The sequence below is a fragment of the Coccinella septempunctata genome, chromosome 1 (genome assembly GCF_907165205.1).
Source record: "Coccinella septempunctata chromosome 1, icCocSept1.1, whole genome shotgun sequence".
NCBI classification, from domain to species: domain Eukaryota; kingdom Metazoa; phylum Arthropoda; class Insecta; order Coleoptera; family Coccinellidae; genus Coccinella; species Coccinella septempunctata.
In genome coordinates, this window is record NC_058189.1 from 41,667,638 (window position 1) to 41,687,359 (window position 19,722).

Below are 19,722 nucleotides of genomic sequence, written 5' to 3' on the forward strand. Positions count from 1 at the left end.
CAAGGGTGTGATGCATACACTCACATTATTTTTTAACGTAGATTCAATATCTGCCATAAAAAAATGGGGTTCTAATTTGAAAAAATTGATTTTTCACGATTTTGTCATCCCTAACTTTGAAAGCGATTTTTTCACCCCCTGTATCATGAATCGCGATTTCGATTTTTAAAGTGGATACATCAATCTTACATCTTGAAAAATCCCAAAAATGAAAATTTTCCATCCAAAAACCTCGAAGTTATTCTTGTTTCAGCGGAGCTCTATTTTCGATTTTTTTTTGGAATTTTCCCGCTCAGAGAGAATTTTCCAACCAAAACTGAAAAATGTTACATCAAAATAACTTGAAATTTTCTAAGGAATCTATTTCTGCAATAAAAAAATGGTGTTCTAATTTGAAAAACGGAAGTTGACGTCATTTCCGGAAAAACCGGAGGTGCTCATGCCTTGAAAATATTTTAGATTTCATCAGCATCGTGAAATACTTATAAGTGCTGAATTTCATGAAAATACGTTCAGTAGTTTCCCGTATAAATATGGGTGAGGTTCCTCGTGAAAGACCCTGTATAGGCGCCGGAAACATTCCCGTGCTTTCCCCATCCTTCTAGAGGGAAGCGGCTGAGGTCCTTCCACAAGGAAGGGGCCGCCAGGGCCGAACTGGTTACAGTATCCTCACAGGATGAGGACAAGCTCAATAAAACAGCTGTATAAGTGGGAGCGCCCACCAAAGTAGCGTAGCACTGACATGGCACATACATGACAAAGGCGATGCATAATTTTCAGATTTGAACCGAAAATTTTCATGCAACTGACACTTCACTCAGATCTGCGATATCTGAAAATTATGCATCGCCTTTGTCCTGTATGTGCCATGTTAGTGCTACGTTACTTTGGTGGGCGCACCTCCTAATGCCGACGTTTCGTTAGATATTCTAACTTTATCAAGGCTGAAAATGAGGTACAACATTTGTTGAAGAACAATATCTTTCAATTACTATCATTTAAAACTTACCCTTAATTATATGTTGTCCAATATTGCATTTTGGAGGTTTTTAGTCAAAATTGTAAAACAAAAGGAACAAACTAACAGAGTAATGAACTATAGGTACTATACTTGTTTGAAAATAATTTTCTTCACATAATATATAACTGGACTAAGAAAATGTTTCATGTTTCAATGCTCAAGCTAGGGGTTAAATTCTGTTGGAAAATGATTTTGAAATAAGCTCCAAAGGTGACCCGAAAGAATACTCTATCGTGGATTTAACCTACCACTTTAACTACCACCTTGTTCTATACTCATCGATCAGCCGTTCAATCTTAACATTGTTTAAAAATATAAGCACATTCTAGATTACTCCTCTAGTTCCTTTCTCACAAATCTTTCCATTTCGAATATTTCATACAACTACCTTCAGTTTTCCTTCCATTTGAGCCATTATTTGAAGATATCCACCATTTTTTTGTAGTCGTGTATATGTAAATCGGAGTTCTATGTATTCTATAAAAGGTCACTATATTTCTTGTTTCTATTTTTATAATTAAGGGGTTCAAAAAAACAGATACTTATTAGGCGTAATTTCTTTCAAAAAATATATATTTTCAACGTCAAACTACAGCAACAGGTCAATGACACGTCGAAATCTTAAAATACTACTAGCAAACACATTTCTTTTCAGTTATTCTAGTGTATCAATGAATATAGTGCTCAAGACTAAGTCTTTCTTAACAAAGTGTATCTTTGCACAGTAAAAATGAATTTAAGTTATGGGTGGATTTTGGTACTCCCTTAAGCTAGGGAATACTTAGATAGGAGATCGTCTATTCCGATTCAATCTATACTAAGAATACAATTATGAATCATTTCTTATCATGGGGAAAATTTTGGACATTTAAATAGGTGAAATGTGCTATTAATTAAATTTTTGCTTGAGTCATTTAATTCGGAAATTTATTTTTGATTTGTTATTTGTACGACCATGAATACTCACTTTTTCGAATATTTCCAGTTCGTGTTTAGAAGATTTTCATTATAACCGTTCTGAGCATAATACACTTAATATCACAACAAAGGACACAATATTCCTAGTTTTTCACGAAGAATGAGATTCTGCAAAACAATGTATGACCCCTATTCCAAAAATCTACTTGACTTTAAAATTTAATTCGAAGGTCAGATTGAATGTCTGCATTCGGTGACCCCCCGACGATTTAAGAACTTTTATTTGAAACATTTTTTTATCCAGACTCCCCCAAAGGAGTTATTGCACTGAATCTTTTAAAATGGGTCACCCTGTATAGATTGAAGCATTTTTTAAATTGCGATCATAACTTTTCTTGATAAAAATGGATAGACTTCTTGTGGCTGAGGATACTTCTGGTTATTGATGTGATTTTTCATAAAAACTCTTTCATTATAGAAATAAAATGGTTATTAAACTTCTTTTTGTGCTTTGAGATCATTCTAGTTAATGATATACTTTAGGAATGCTTGAAGTTTTCAAAGTGTAATGGAAAACGTGCTTTTTTGTACCCTCATCTATAACCATAACCATCACTTTCACGTCCTTATCCATAGGCATTTCCTCAATCCACATCCTTGTCTACCCATTCCTCCTAGGCACACATACAAAGGGAGCGCACGTCCGTAAACCTTGAATTGTGAAAAGCAAATTCTGAATGTCGAATCGTGAAACTTTCACATTTCAGGCTTCCCACATGAACGGTAAAGTTTTGGGAATGGAGATAGTGCCGGATCAGATGCAGGTTATCAACCCAGCCATGGTGCTACTCATGATTCCCATATTCGACACAGTGCTCAAGCCCCTATTCGCCTCCTGTCCGGTTCTTCAGAACAACCTGAATCGAATGGCTATCGGTGGAGTTGCCGCCAGTTTCGCTTTCTTTTCTGCCGGCATTCTGGAGACGGTGCTCGAGAAGACCTATCCCGAACTGCCGGAAAAGAGGCACGCTTCCATGTTCATCGTCAACACTCTACCGTGCAAGATGAAAGTGTTCACACCGTTCGGCAGGATGATGGAAATGGAGTCGGGCGAGTTGAGATCGTTCAAGAATTTGCCGGCTCACGAGCATCATACGTATAAGATATCCGTTGAGGCCCCGAAAGTTTGCGGCAGTTTATATTTTCGGAAACACGTTTTCGAGATGACAATAAATCCGGTCGAGAATCAGGTAAGTTTATAGACGAAATTTGTGGTAATAATTCAACGCCGTATTCTACGATCCATAATGGAATACGAAAAATGTTTCTCAACGAAGGAAATACCTTAGCAGTTCAAACCACAATTACTGTGCATGAATATACTAAAAAAGACGTTTCCTCGGATGTCTCAGCTAGTCTAGAGGGGAAATCGCTTACCTATCGTGATGACTTCAAGTCGAAGACGCGTTATCGCGTGTTAGCGATAACTATTGAGAGTCAAAATCCGAGTTCACAAATTTATTCGATATTTCGAAATAAGGAACAGAATAATCACTTTTACACAACTATAAAAATCAATTTATAAACATAAACTAGTATCAGTCAAGTAAAAATTACAGTACAATAAGTGGAATTTGGCAAACAGTATACTCTACAAAACTAATGGATATTTTGGGTATGACATCGAAATAATAATGAGAAGATGGCTATTTTACGGAGTTAATTGAACGGAATGAAAAGGGAACCCGATCTGGAACGCGCCCAGCCAAAACCAAGGCTTTCACTTATAGTCCGAGAGCTTGCGAGGAAAATCGGCAAGAGTTTTGTAATGGCTCATATTCAAATATTAGTTAGTTTTGGTGGTGTACATGAGCCAGCTGCCACTCTCAAGGTCAGGTAGTGGAACATCTGGCTGCGACGCTTTTTGATGTATGTAAAATTACAATATTCGTACTTTGGGTGACTGCAGACTGCCTCTGTTCAATTGATATGTGGTCTGACTATTTTATTCTCAAATAATGTATGATATTTGAGCACTAAATGCATTTTAAGCCATTACAAATCTCTTGAAATTACATCGTTAAGGCATCAACTTCTGTGGTTTACTGACCCACCGCGTTTCACTAAAATAAGGTCTGACCACTTTCTCAAGATTTCTGTTCTATGAACTAGCTGAGTAACTATTTTCAATCATTATAAAATACTTGTAGAGTATGTTGTAATTTTATATACCTACATCGAAGCGCGTCGCCACTAGGCGTACCACTACCTGACCTTGAGACTGGGTGCTGACTACTGTACACCCTCAATACTAAATCATTTTTAATTATGAGTCATTACAAAACCCTTGCCGATTTTCGTTGCCAGCTCTAGCTTAGCGGACAATGGGGTTGTCAAAAGTTACGTATTTGCAGGTCGAGAAACAAAGCCTGGCGGTGGGAAGCGGTTCTCCGCTCTGTTACTTGCTTGGGCTTTCGCACCAGCCAGGAATCGTACTCACAGCAGGGGCAGAACTCAGACAGGACGGGGAACAAGGCACGGCGGTTCTCCCCCTCGGTTTTCTGCCCTGGACGTTCTTTCGCACCAGCCATTTGCTCGATAAAATGTCTTCACTCTGGTTTATCACTTCTAGCGAACAAAAACGTGGTTATCTCTAAATAAAATATGTCTTAAATCGGTTTTCAGAACTAAAATTAATCAATTGAATTGCTTATGTTATGGATGACGGTTTCAGACAGCCCCGATTGACATTTTCATAGCATATTCATGGTAATTATGTGAGCAACCGAGTACCAAGAGTTATATTAACCAAATTTCATGATTTTTACTGCGGAACTGAGAGAATAAAATACGTCCTGAGGGTCGTCTATTCTTTAATGGGTTACTGTCCTACTGATATTGAAAGCTTTTTCATTTTATTTGGTTGAATAAATAGGAGATCTCACATTTTCGAACACACAATTGAACTTAATAATGCAGTAATAGGTTGTGATACGCTTCCTCATGGAGATCGTATTATTAGAAAATAAGTTCAATCCGAAACACCCATTTATAGCCAATTTCATAATCAATTTTCAATTAAAATATCCAGTAATTGGATGGGTGAACAATCTGGTTATGAAGATGAAAAAGCTACTGATTTCACGTCACTGATTATTTTTTACTTATTCGTGTTTGCGGATATAATCGAAAGAATCTTACACGTATTTATTATTTTGTCAGGACGATATTCATTCTTTTTGACAAATACTAACTATACTTAGGTTGAAACCGTCATCATAGGCGTGGGAGACAGAAATAGGATAGAAATATTTCAGACAGACCCTATCGACTTCAAGAAATCTCTGAATGGTAGAGCTAGAGTCAGGTAAGAATGAGATTTCATAATTACATCCGGGTGAAGCAATGTTGATAATTCAACCCCAAGTTAGACTTTATGCTAATAGTTGGGGAGCCGACGATGCTTAATCGGGATTCACTCGAGCATTGCTTTCAAAATTAGAATGAAAAAAAGGATCTATGATGTATGCACTTTCAGTTTCAGCGGTGGGAAAAGCGTCTGCAGGTTTTCAAAGAAGTAAAAAAAATCGTCAGGTGTACATACTCGAGCGTGTCAGATTAAGATAAAGTATACTCCATTCACTTTTATTTTAGCACTCGGTTGGCCATGGAAATTTGACACATTCCACTCTGTATAGTACGAAGCTCGTCAAAACATTTTTGAGTTTTGAATCAGTGCTGTGTTGTCCGTTCTACGTAAAAATATCAGTTATTACGTATTTTTTCACAATTTCGAATGACTTCGGAAAATATGTGACGAACATAATTGGCGTTTATACAAACTGATTTAAGGCATACCAAATCTAGCTTTTTGCATGGAAAATACAAGAGATCAATTTTTGAATATATTTAATTTTGCTATGGAAGAAAATCAAATTATTCACATATAATAAGCAGTAGCTTGAGGAGAGTTGATGTTAGTTATCTTTTTTGGCTAACGGTAAAAGACGTTACATCAATCGTAGATTTCAAAAAAATCAATCCGAAGATGAAATGCATCTGATGCATGGAATGGGTATCTCTCGAAGTAATCAAGCAATAATTACAAGAATCTTATATTCTTCAACAAAAAATCATCTTGCATCAATGAAAGTCAAAATAATTAAAGGAAGATTCAAGGCAAGAGGAACTTCACCATTAAACAAAAATTTCACATGAATTAACAATTAACAGGACAACTGGCTCCTATTTATGGCTGTTTATGTTTAATACTTTGATCTTAAAAAATGAAATATTTATTGATCCCTTAAGACATTGACAATGTATAGGACAAGTAAAATGGAAAATTGGAAAATTAATGTTCTGGAACTTATTTTACGATGACATTCATCGAAAATCCTGTAGTAACTTTCTCCTAATGGAAGGAAATTTTTGTCATCCTCTTCAATCTTTCTAATTGAGGAAACATTCAGCTAAAATATAAGTCGCTCAGATTCAGATGAAACATTATACAGGGTACGCCATCCATAACTTTCCACCCCTAACAGCTCTCATTTTTGAATAGGGAAAAGTGATCGATCTTTGTTGGAAAAGCAATTCATTTTTCTGCATGAGTGTATTTTTTTCCATCGCTTTATTATTATACAGAGTGACTCAGTATTCCATCAATAACTTTCACACGCCGAATTTGGATCTGTGAGATGGAAAATACGCTCGGACGGGTCAAAAATTGAATTCGATATCACTACCCCTCCATCCGCTACCCTAACAGCAAATTACCCTTTCAACAAAGTTACTCGACCTATTATTATCTCTATTCAAAAATAATTGCTCTAAGTGGTAGCGGCTATAGGGGTAGTGATATCGAATTCAATTTTTGACCCGTCCGAGCGTATTTTCCATCTCACAGATCCAAATTCGGCGTGTGAAAGTTATTGATGGAATACTGAGTCACTCTGTATAATAATAAAGCGATGAAAAAAAATACACTCATTCAGAAAATTGAATTGCCTTTCGAACACTGAGAAAACAATTTATTAACTATAATGCATATTTATTAATACGTAATATGGGCTTTATTCGAATATGGCGTAATGAATCTTTATTTTTCAGAAATAAATGCTTTATTGGATATCCTTAAATAAATATTTCTTATTAATTAATATATTGAAATATATTTATTAATAATGAATTGAGTTTTTCGTTTATAAAAAATAAGCTTCGTTATTAGTAATAATGAACTTTCTTAATAGTTGTTCTTAGGTTATCGTCCATTTAGTTAGATGAAATGAAACAAGTCGTTTCGAAACGTCGGCGTTGTATTGAGGAACAATAAATAAAATTAGTCCAAGAATCCCAATATTCTTTCATTTCTTAATAGTTATTATCAGGTTTGTTGAGAGATGAACCTATATTGGATTCAGTCCATTAATAAAAGGATAATCAAAACTCTCCAATGAAAATACATTTATTTTTAATTTATTATTACAGATGACAAATTAGAAAAAGCTTGACATGTATCATTATCATTATCACTCAATTCGAAAAAAAAATAAAAAAAAAATACAAAATAAGTCATAGACATATCATCAGCACCATAAAAAATAACCAACCTTCTCCTGCGTCTGATTGAATCCTCAAAAAATTGACCTTTTTCGAATGGGGTAATCCTTCCTCCTCTAGAATGTTCTCCACATAATTAAAAACACTCACTGAACCCACTTCACTTCACTTTACTTCACTCCACTATCTCCACTCACTCTTTTTAACACCATAGACAAGAAATTATTTGTAGAAACCGCTCTAATAAGCTTGTTCAAACTCTCAAGCCACAAGAAAAAAAAATCAGGGATCTATAATATTCAGATTAATCTGGAAATCTCCCTGTATTGCATCAAATTTCAATAGTAGACTGAATACTAGAACCGACGCTTTGCTTGACCAATACAGACGCTTGCCATCTATTGATCGACAAGATTCGACAAGTCGAGAATGATTTCATAGCTGGCAAATAATTTTTTTTTTGATGTTAACAAAAATAAATAGATTATTTATAAACTATATATTTCTGGGAAATAAAGGTTAAGACTAAGATAACAAAACGATATTTATATCTATCAAATAAGCAATATTTGGACCAAAAAAATTAGGCTTTAATAAATTTCTCATTAACTATAAATAACTGAAATTTCTGAATTTCTTTGAGGGAAATCACGTTTATTTATTATTGGCTTATTAAATTTATAGTGAATAAATTCGGATCAAATAAATATTTATTAAATGTAAACCGTATCATTTTTCTCAGTGAACAAGGTGCTGCTCGACCCCTTTTCCCTATTAAAAACTGAGAGCTGTTAGGGGTTGCAGCTAGAGGGGTAGTGATATCAAACTCATTTGAACACCCTTCTTTGTCCCCCTGTCTACACAATTTGACCTGTCCGAGCGTTTTTTTGCTATTCCGCTATTCCATCCCAAAGCTCAAAATTCGGGGTGGAAAGTTATGGATGTCCCACCTTGTATAAATTCAGTTACATTGAATATGTAAGCTACCGTCTGATATATTGTAGATATTAGAATATCTGGGTTACCTACTATTTGAATGAGCGAACCTGAATTCTAAATAGCACTTCCTGAAACTCTTCCTTCTCTCTTTTTCAATCACTTTCGGCATTTTTGTAATATTAATTGATATTAGTTGTGGAAACGGCGTTATGACATCAACGACATTTCATGAGTGCCAACCTTACTCCGTTCTAGTTAGAAAAAATTATCATGGCCTACCGAGTGCTAAAATGAAAGTGAATGTAGTATACCTTACGTGTCTCTGATAATAAATTCATGTTAATCTGAGAGTTTACGTTTACGAGAGTTTATGTGACTTTTTTTTTGCAAGCTTGGGGCCCTCCCACACATTTTCGTCACGCTCAAATTGTCAGATTAAAACAATATATACATTCCAACATGTAATTAACCACATATTATTATATCTTAATCTGACACGCTCGAATATGTACAATGATCGTTTATTTTTTTACTATTCCGACAGGCTATCCTAGACAATTACCCCCATATGCAGGTCTAATTTTTGGTAGAGGTGCTCTACAGGATCCAAGGTTTCTCCCCTTATATTAATCTGACAAGCTCGAGTAAATACCGAATTTCCCTCTTGGACCCCGCAACTATAATGTTCATTGTTTCATCTCCCCCACTTTGCATTGGCTTCGCATTCGTCTTATCAATGACTGGTAGCCAGGCGCTTTGTACTAGCCACCTTATAGATAGAACATTGTGTCGATAAATCTGTTCAATTCCAGGATCGCATATATAAAAACGAGTAGGTCTCTTCATAACGTTACAATAAGTTTGATGAATTCGGAAGGCTTCCAGGACATTTACTTCGTTCAAGATTCCCTGAACAATTATCTTGCGACTTCAGCTTATATGGAGCTACCAGATGGAGAGTAAGTGAAAAGTTCAGGAAGAATTGTGTCATACCGCACTATCGAAGGAAGATTTTAACAAAATTAAAGTTTTCATGATTTACAGTTACAACTGCTCCATTAACAGCAACGAAATTCCAGAGATAGCATTACGGAAGATTCATTTGGATTTCGGTGGTATATATGCCCTTGTGATTCGTGAAAACAAGCGTAGAATTGAGGTGAGTGTTCTATAACTTCCTTTCGTCCTTCATTTCTTGATGGTTGCAAAAATGAATGGGTCCTGAATTGAAACCGAATTGTGTCTGAAGGAATTTCAACCTCGATGAGATCATTTTACAGTTTCATATATTTCCATTTATGACGGGGATTGAAGTTCGTAAAAAAAGGATTCACATAGAATATTGTATTTGTGGTAGACGCGATTCGACCGACAACCAAGATTTTTTTTGGGGGGCCTGTTAAGCTCAATCTAGTTTTATGTTTACTAGGACACCCATATCTGATAAGTAATAATGATAATAAGTTCAAGAATAATGCTTCTATTCTTTTTCCGTAGTTTTTTCGAGTTTACCCTATGGCAGCTCCAAACACAGTTTGTATATTGTGGCTGATCCCACAATATTTCTTCATCTCCGTTGCTGAAATTTTCTTTGCCATAGCTGGATTGGAATTTGCATTCATGCAGGTAAAGAATAGTTTTATGTTTCATATGTTACATGACAGCGAATCCCAATTCATGAGGAATTTAATTATTCTGATTCTCCGAACGCGTACAAGCTTACGGAGCTTCTGAGGGGTACTTCGGTACCTATGGAGAATCAGGATAATATGGATAATATGAATAATAATATGAATAATAATAAATGAGGAAAATTAAAACACTAGAATGAAACAAAGTGAAAACAATTTTCAAACTTACAGAATTTACAACATAAAATAGATTATTAAAGAAAGTGAAATTAACGCCGATAAGGCTATATACAGGGTTAGTCTTTGACTCTTACAAATATTGAAACAATAGATTCTTGAGGTCAAAAGAAAAACTTTTTTCTTCTACCATTTTAGCTATGCCGCCCCTGATATAATATGACCTTCAGAATAAATAGCTAAATCTATGACACTACACATCTATGGATCATTTAAACAGAGTTGAATTCAGCCAAAGTATCCAGTTTCAAAAATTTCACAGAAAGCGTCCAACTCAGTTTCAAGGGTGGGGTTCTTTGAATTTTCGGTATATTTATGTTTCGTAATGGTCAAAATGAGAAAACTGGAGGACGTGGGTGTTAATTTGTTCTTCGATCATTCCTCTTAGAAAGGGCATTCTACTCTACAGTTGAATATCTCTCAGGGTCCTGACATTCTGTGTTTTCATTTTATTGTATGTGTTAATGCATTTGTAATTACGTCAAATGAACTTGTTTGTTTTGTATTTATATGTATCTATCTGGCAATTCCAGTACTATATGAACATGGTCAAATGGAAATATATGACTTTAGCCTTGCGGCTTTCACACTCCTCTCCAGAGGAACATTCACTTATCCCAGATATCTCAGATATCAAAAGGATTAAGCTCTGTTGGAGCCCTTTCCAAGTTTTCGGGCTAGTGGTGGTGGTCGGGTTCGTGCCGCTCCTCGGTTTCTTGCTGTCGGTTAGACTCTTGATCTACCCGCACTTCCTGTCGAAGCAGACGGTGTTCCTCTTCATTCCCCATGTACTTGCGTACAGTTCTCGCCGTTCCCAGCAGTACTGCCTTCTGCATGACTCTATAGATATTTTCGTCCAACTGAAGTTTCCTCAAGTTCTCTGGTAGTTTCTTCCTCATCAGGCATGTCGATGAAATGACAATAGGGATGGTCTTTATATCTTTCAGCTTCCACTGTCTCCTGGTTTGTTCCTCTAGATCTCTGTATTTTGAAATTTTTTCGCTCTGTCTATCCAGAAGATTGTTATTATTTGGAATCGCCACGTCGATAAATAGTGCTGTGTTCTCATCCTTATTGAGCAATATGAGGTCTGGTCTATTGTGAGTTATTTTCCGGTCAGTGAAAACCGATCGATCCCAGTAGAGCTTGTGATGTTCATTTTCCAATACAGCATCCGGATGGTAATTGTAATAAGGAATCTTTTTCGAACTTAAAAGTTTTTTTCTTTCTTCTAATGAGATATTTTTCGTTGCCATGGTAACGCAATATTTTTTTTATGCATAGAACTGGTCTAGGCTAACTAGATATCAATACATCCTCGTAATTAGAAAGGTATATAAATCCCAATTCCCAACCAGGAACCAGTCAACCAGTGAGAGGACTTCTCGATCTAGGTTCACAGATCGCCTCACATTACAGATCATAGGGATAACAAATCAATATTCAGTAGTGGATTGGCTAGTTATTTTATTGTGGAGGCCTGATGTGTAACGAATTATAAAAAATGTTCCTTTCGTATAGACTTTTATCTTGAAGTGGGGATGAAATCAATATGAAACGTTGAAATAAAATTCTGGGATCATTTCAGGCACCAAAGTCCATGAAAACTGTGACAATTGCAGGATGGTATTTGAGCGTGGCAGTTGGCAATTTTTTTGTCATTCTAATCACACAGGCCAATTTCTTCAGGAGTCAGGTGAGGCTCAGTTCCACTGTTTTGTATATACATATAAAATTATTTTTAACTGAACTGTGTTGTGAAATCACATTTATACCATTAGTGAAGAAATTTTAATGTAATTCCTCCGGATGATATTCCAAAAGTAACTCATTATAGGTCCAGGATGTCTATTTTAAAATGAAAATATAATATTATTCTCCATTATAATAGTTTTCACGTTCTTCCTTTGAATAATAGTAAAGTTTCCCACAGGGGTAAGGACTACTAAATAAAACATTTTTATAACAACTCTGACGTTTCGTCCATATATTTAGACTTCTTCAAGGCTGGAAGGTGAACAAATAAATTACAGACGGGTAGATAAAAGGAAACTCACACACGGATAACTCACCGGAAGCTAAATATTATAAGTATATTGTTGTTCGTGGTATTTTGGAGATTTTATTGAAGAATTTGTGATTTATTCATTCATGGTTTTAGTTTGTGACAATTTGACCAAACTACACTGAACAACATTCAGCTTACGCTGAGTTACCTGTATGTGAGTTTCGTTTTATCTATTTGTTTGTAATTTTTTTGTTCACCTTGCAGCCTTGAAGATGTCCAAATATATGGACGAAACGTCGGTTTCTTTATGAAGTTGTTTTATATAGTGGTCCTAACCCCTGTGAGAAAATTTCCTATCATTATTGTTCATGATGAAATTCTTCAAATACATAATGGGAAGGTATATAAAAATAAGTCAAAATAAAAGTTTGGATAATATAAGTTTTAATTTTTATTGAAAAATTTTTCGGTCCACAGGAACAGCCCAAATTTCATTGATTATGTAGAGATCACAAACTGATGTGTTAAAATTAAAATATTCAAAGTTTTCTTCGTAGAGTATTTCGAATAATTCTTACCAGTTTTTCACTAATCTCATGACTCATTTTCAAACTGAATGAAATTAGGAACCTTATGGCCGTATGCACCGTTTAATTGAACGAAGCTTAAAGCTCTAAAACGACGTTTAAGCATAGATAGAACCTCTATGGAAAAAAAGGATGTTTAAGGAATTAATCTCGTTTAATGAAATTGTGCAAGAAAAGATCCAAAATAGTTGGGGATATAAAAATATTTCATCATTCAAGAAAGTCAGTAGTTATGCTCGAAAAAATAACAACTAGAAAACTCTACAAATAAGAATTTTCAAAATGAAAACATGGGTCAAACGTCAATCATAAAACTATGGTTGTCAACATCGGTTGATAGTTTTTATCATTTTCTCGCCAGTCTCCTTTTTCTTTGTGTTGTTTAATTTCTCATTTTTTTCACGAGTACCTAATGGAAAATATAGATCTTACAATGGTTGTTTGCAGAAGTTTTTTCATTAATACGCGCCTCACTGACAGTAATTTTGAAATTTGAAACTTCAAAGTAACATTAAGTTAAATTGAATTCGATTCATTTTTTGGTTTCGTTACGAAAAGGCGAATTGGTGAAGGTGCCGGCTCCTTTTCTTCTTATACTGATGAACTGGGATGATATATCCAATCAAATTTTCGACAAAATTATTTTATCATCGACACTCGAAACTTGTGCAAATTTTTGAGTTAATCAGATTTTTCAAAACTGGTGAAAATTACGCTGAACATTCCATTATATACTAAAGGGTGTTTCAAATTACGCGTTTTTTTAAAAAAATAAATAAAACACATAATTTGCAATCGTTTTCAAAAACTGTTTATTGGTGATTAAAGTATCGGTTATGACATTTATGTACGAAAAATAAAGCTGCCAAATGGCCTCCTCTTGCAGCTCTACAGACGTCTACTCCTTCGTTTAAATTTTCAATGAAATTTTGACATAATTAAGGCTCTAACTCACTTATGACACGAATTATTTCATTCTTTAGTTCAGGAATCGATTGTGGATTATTCTTATAGACCTGGCTTCTCACATAACCCCCAAAGAAAAAAGTCCAACGGTGTCAAATCACATGATCGTGGTTGCCAATTGACATCAGCGTTTAAGGAGATTATTCATCCAGGAAATTATTGTTTCAATAAATCAATTGTGTCATTTGCAAAGTGAGGTGTTGAAACCAAATGTCCTCTTTATCAATATTCTGGCCACAAAAATTCGATTATCACCGAACAGTCTCTTGAAATTTGTTAATAATTCGACCAACAGTGCTTTCAGATGGACGATAATGTAAACCATAAAATTCATGTAATTTTTTAAAAACACTTTTCACAGAACGCTGATTTTCATGAAATAATTTGAAAATTTGAACGCGTTGTTGTATCGTGTACGAAGCCATTTTTATAAATGTCGTACATCGTACTTTTTAAATGTCAAAATACCCAGACGAATTCGGTGCGCCATCTATATTCTATTTATTCTTAAAAAAAACCGCGCAATTTGAAACACCCTTTACATACAGGTGATGTTAATACATAGAAAAGTGTTAAAAATCGGAGATTCCGTACTATTTCTACGCCAAACGGTTTGGACAATCAGATATCAGAACAGGTTCTTATGTCTCTGAAGAGGAAATGAGTTTCGGAATGATGCACATGAACGCACATATAATGGGAAACACGATTCCTATACAAATTGTCGTAGAATTTCCTGTTCTAAAGAAGGGGTTGAACTGTTGAACACACAAAAAAATGAAAGTGATCGAAAATTTTTCCCCTCGATTTCAAAGTTGGATCATCACTTTTTTTATAATATTTGCTTCATCGTCTTATTATTGTACATATATCCTTTTACAAGCCACACTCTGTATAAGTATATACTGACCGTTTCAGGCTCACGAATTTTTCTTATTTGCCATTCTGATCATTGCTGATATGTTGGTCTTCCTCGAAATGGCATCAAGATACAGATTCGTCCAATTGGAGGCAGATAGCTCAATTTACCTGTTTCGCGGAGAAAAATCTCCCCTGATCAATGGAGACTCCGTACCTATGTACAGCAATGATGAAGATGAAGATGAAGAGGAGGAGGTGATATTTTTAACAATTTTTCATCGATACTCCTTACCCCTTAGGGTACAGGAAAAAATTTATATTCAGAGTGGATGATTTTGCTAACAAAAAGTTATAGTGAAATAAACGAAATTTTACTATTGTGTGAACATGAACACAAGTTTTTGAGATTATCACGAAAATCATAATAAATTTACAGGGTCATTCTTTATTGAACTCATCCACAAATATAAGGAGAACTACAAAAGTTTCATGAGAATCATTTTCGAAGTGTTATCTGGGATGATGAGAAAATCTAATGCAATGTTTGCAATGTTTTTTCTATTGGTATACTGAAAAAATTATCAAATTTGTTTATTTTTATGTGACTTCGATTATATGAGCCCCACTGATATTAAGAAGCTTTCCAGAGTCAATATTTAACACGTTGACTGTCCTCTTTCTAATTTTTTCTTCACCCCCCACGTCCACCACATTTATCCAAAGATAAGCGTTACTTTTGAATGATAAAAAGTATATTCTATGAAAAAATTTTCAAGTCCAATGGAAGGCTTGATGCTGACGTTTCTTGAATCATGTATGATTAATTATGATTGAGTTTATCAATACATACAAGACATACATACATACAAGACGTTCAGCCCATATAAACCGACCACACTGCAACCATATTCAGCTTGAACGTTAAATGAATCGCATACGACTCATGGACTCCTGCCGAAAATCTTTATGCATCATATGTGATGCATGGGACAGTCAACGTGTTAAGCTTATTCCCTATTCAGGAAGTTGAAGAATCATAAATATATCAAAAATATATGATTCTCAATTGAAATAGTAAAAGTTTTGATGAGAAGTCGATTCAAAATTCGATTTTTGTGAACAGCCGGTTGAATTTTTTTTCAACTAAATAAATAAGAGCTCTTCAATATGCCATCCTTCTGCCATTAAGAGGCGAGAGCAATTTTTCATACAAATCCCACCTAAATTTTTTTGATAATAAGCTTGCAGTGTGTCATTTATTGGATATTTATTCGTGAGATCCCAAGATTAAGTGAAAAAAAGGGGGGCTCATATTGGGACCAATTCGTCTACAAGTCGAAGACTCACCCATAACTCACCCAAAACAAAGAAATCTTGACACAATTTTGTGTAGAAAGGAAAAGCGGAAATTAATTATTTCACCTTTGGATTATCAAGTATCTCAAGATATTAACACGACATGAATGAACGACTTTGGTCGACGGCCTTTGGAGAAAATAAATTGGGGTGTTAATATAATTTTTTTATATAGTAATTTTTGGTCGTATTGTTCAGGCTCGGATGATGATTTTATCCATAAAAATTGCATACTTACGTGTTGAATGATAATGGTATCATATTTGCTAATTTTCTTATTGTTTTTTAGGAGGTGAAGAACGTAGTGGATGAAAAATAGAGCATTTCCCCAGTTTGTTTATTTGTATTATATTAGCATTCGATTTTATTTTATATTCTATGTTGTACCTATACCCATATTATGAACTACATAGTGTACTTTAAGGAATGAATAAAAAAGTGTTATGAGCGCTGAAACATAAACTTCTTCACACATTCCTCTTCTTAAACATGGTGTAGGTATTCACTATTTCACTATTCACAGAAATTACGTCGAACCTTGCACTGATGGTATAAAATTGGCATCGAACAAAATACTCATGATATCTGAGTTTAGCGTCTCATTAACTTGAAAGCTTGGACAAGTCGCCTTTTTTTTGAGATACACAGTTTAAGGTATCCGCATATTACTTATCTATACAGGGTATCCCACGATGAGTGGCCTATTAGACGTTTACGGAGAGCGGATCATAGGATTGTTCTGAAAATTTGGGTACTAGGGTTTACGCTTCTGATCTATGTGACTAAAATATTGTCAATGTTGCGTGCCGCTTATACGGAATTACAAAACAAAACTTCCATTATTTTAAATGGAACACCCTATTTATTATAATTTTTTTCGCTTCTTAATTCCCACCCGCATATTTTTGTCTTGTAGTTACCTATCCTTATTTCTGATACTTTCGAAGATATTATCGGTTTTCCACAAAAAAATCACAAAAACATAGATCCAATGAAATAGACATAGAAGAGACATTTCATATTTTAGAAGGCTGAAATTTTTGAAATGGATCACTGAGATCCTGAGAATAAGTTTCGTTTGGAAAAAATTTACTTTTTATAATTTTGATATATTAAGTGACACTTTTCAAAACTCTTTGACGTTTTGAAACGTTTTGCTTTTCGCAACCAGTTACGAAAAGTAAAATATTTCGCAAATGATGATGAAACGATACTGGCTTTCATAGTAACGGAGTGAAAATTTGAATAATTTCCGTCATTAAACGATTTTAAAGTAATCTCCGAGAGAAGCGTTTAAAGACGTTTTTGGTATTTTTAATTTGAACTCATAGCAATATCCTATTCAAAATTAGAAAAAATATTGTGGGAAACACTATTTTTCGTATTTCGCGTTCTTACGAAAAATACTGCTTTTCCCAACTGGTTGCACAAATATCTATTGTGTAACACCTACATGGTGCTCTTCGTCTTTCCACTCTATACAAAAACGGCAGAAGGTTGATTTTTTCAAAATAAACGCCCTACTTTTTATCAGAGAAAATAAAGAAACACATCTAATGATGTATCGTTTTTCTACTCATACTAGTCATACTCATATATTTACCTTCTGTCGTTCTGTCATAAATATCAAAGTGACTCTATACTAGTCTATACAATCTTACACCGTGTATGAGACACGCATTCAGAAACAACATATTATACTATGTCTGGCAACTGCATTTGTGTGCTAAACATTAGGTCCTTTCGTTTGCATAAAAAGTGTAGCACTTTTCTACACTCGATTTTAGTATTCGATTGCTGATTGAATTTACACCAATGTAGAGGAGGTGTAGTTTATCTACATCTCCTTTTGACTATGTGTAGATAAACTACAATTCCTTTACACTGGTGTAAATCAAATCGAGTGTAGAAAAGTACTACACTTTTTATGCAAACGAAAGGACCTATTCTTTCATGTCGTTAAACACATTTCCAATCAGGTAATCCTTAATTACTTTCTTGAACCGTTTCGTTGGAAGTGATCTAACCTCAGCTGGTAAGTGGTTGTACATTTTTGTACCCAGAAACTGAAATCTCTTTTTGGTTTTTTGCAGGCGATGGTTGTGGTAGAATATAATTATACCTGCCTCCGTCGCGTAGCTATATGTTTCTGCTTTTTATGTTCGTGAATGTACAAAAGTATCTTTTACCTTTTGATTATATCCCTGCAGCTACATCTGTTGTGTGCTTTTCTATTACTCTCATTGCTCGTTTTTGTTTCAGGAATACCTAGGTAGCATCAGTAGAAGAGTGAAAACTTTATGATTTGAGAGTTTTGAGCGTACGACTTCTGTTGCTTACATAGAATTACTGACATGTTTATGTCGAATGTCGTTAAATTATAAATCATTCAAAACTGGAATGTAGATGTTCACATCATCAAATAAAAATTTTTCCATAAATAATTTCAATAAAACTTCATCAGAATAATCGTGATTTCTATCCACTTTTCACAAAAAACCCTGCTAATGTTATCATACAAACACAATTTTGAATGAGACAAACATCTTTAGTTGAGTTCTAAATGATTTAAGAATCTCACGAAATTAACGTGGCAGTAGGTACCTAATTCTACGGTAGAAAAAGAAGTAGTTTATTGAAAACCCTCATTTTCGTAGAAATGGGACTTTGTTTCCGAAACCATGATATTTTCGTTTATTTATTTAACATACAAACAAGAACCCCAACAGAAATACATCCAATTACAGGGGTACACAACAAATTATAAAGATAATGATCTAGTTAACACAGTCAACAACACAGAAGGGGGAAAAAACAATTAGCAAATAAGTACCTACTACAATTATAAATTAACCAAAAAATTTTATCCATAATTATGACATATATGAGAAGTAACCATGCTCTTGAAAACAGCGTAGAACAGATGGAAAATATCGATATTATTGATATGATGGTTAAAAAATCTAATTATTCTAAGAAATACAGAATTATAATAAAGTGAAGTTCTTGCTCGGGGAACAAAGAAAAGCTTTTTACGACGATTACCTACAAACCGGACATTAAAATGAATTTTTTCAAGTGAGGGAAAATCAAAATAATCGTTGACCATACGGTACAAAAACATCTCATCGAAAACAACCCTTCTCTGCTCCAAACTTATCATCTTTCAATCTTGATTGATATGGACATACTGAATGACGATCACCAAATCTGTACTGCATAAGTTTTGTAAACTTCTTCTGAACCCCCTCCAATCTGCAATGTATTTATAATAAAAAGGATTCCAAACAAGTGTAGCATATTTATTCTAAATTACTACGCACCAATGCGAAAAATAATAATTTGAATGTCTCCAGACAGAATTGTTTGGAATCTCTTAGCACATTTTAAAAGCTTTAGCAACTATTAGATCTATATGTTCTAAATTCCAAGATCTTTGATTACTTTCACTTTATTCAGAGCAGAGCACAACCATTGACAGACAGGGAAAGGGGTTCACGTTTTTAGTGTGTTTTATGTGTTTGCTCTTCTACGCATTCAAGAATAAATAACGACTTGAACAGAAATCGGAGAATTTATTAAGATCGTTTTGAAATTCTACAACGTCTTCATGTTTTTTGATACAATTTCAAATCA

General features: G+C 34.5%; 1 protein-coding gene across 4 annotated transcripts in view; it reads left to right on the forward strand.

Moving 5' to 3' along the window:
• LOC123322750 (solute carrier family 15 member 1-like) overlaps nt 1-16,542 on the forward strand; it is a 29,333-nt gene extending 12,791 nt beyond the window's left edge. For all 4 annotated transcript variants that reach the window (XM_044910761.1, XM_044910762.1, XM_044910764.1 and 1 more), the window contains 8 exons: nt 2,707-3,189; nt 5,203-5,306; nt 9,253-9,399; nt 9,485-9,599; nt 9,938-10,066; nt 11,897-12,004; nt 14,788-14,985; nt 16,376-16,542. In XM_044910761.1, the coding sequence (XP_044766696.1) occupies nt 2,707-3,189; nt 5,203-5,306; nt 9,253-9,399; nt 9,485-9,599; nt 9,938-10,066; nt 11,897-12,004; nt 14,788-14,985; nt 16,376-16,405 (1,314 nt within the window). In that variant the 3' untranslated portion in view covers nt 16,406-16,542. The remainder of the gene's footprint in view (nt 1-2,706; nt 3,190-5,202; nt 5,307-9,252; nt 9,400-9,484; nt 9,600-9,937; nt 10,067-11,896; nt 12,005-14,787; nt 14,986-16,375) is intronic.
• The last annotated feature ends 3,180 nt before the right edge of the window (nt 16,543-19,722 follow it).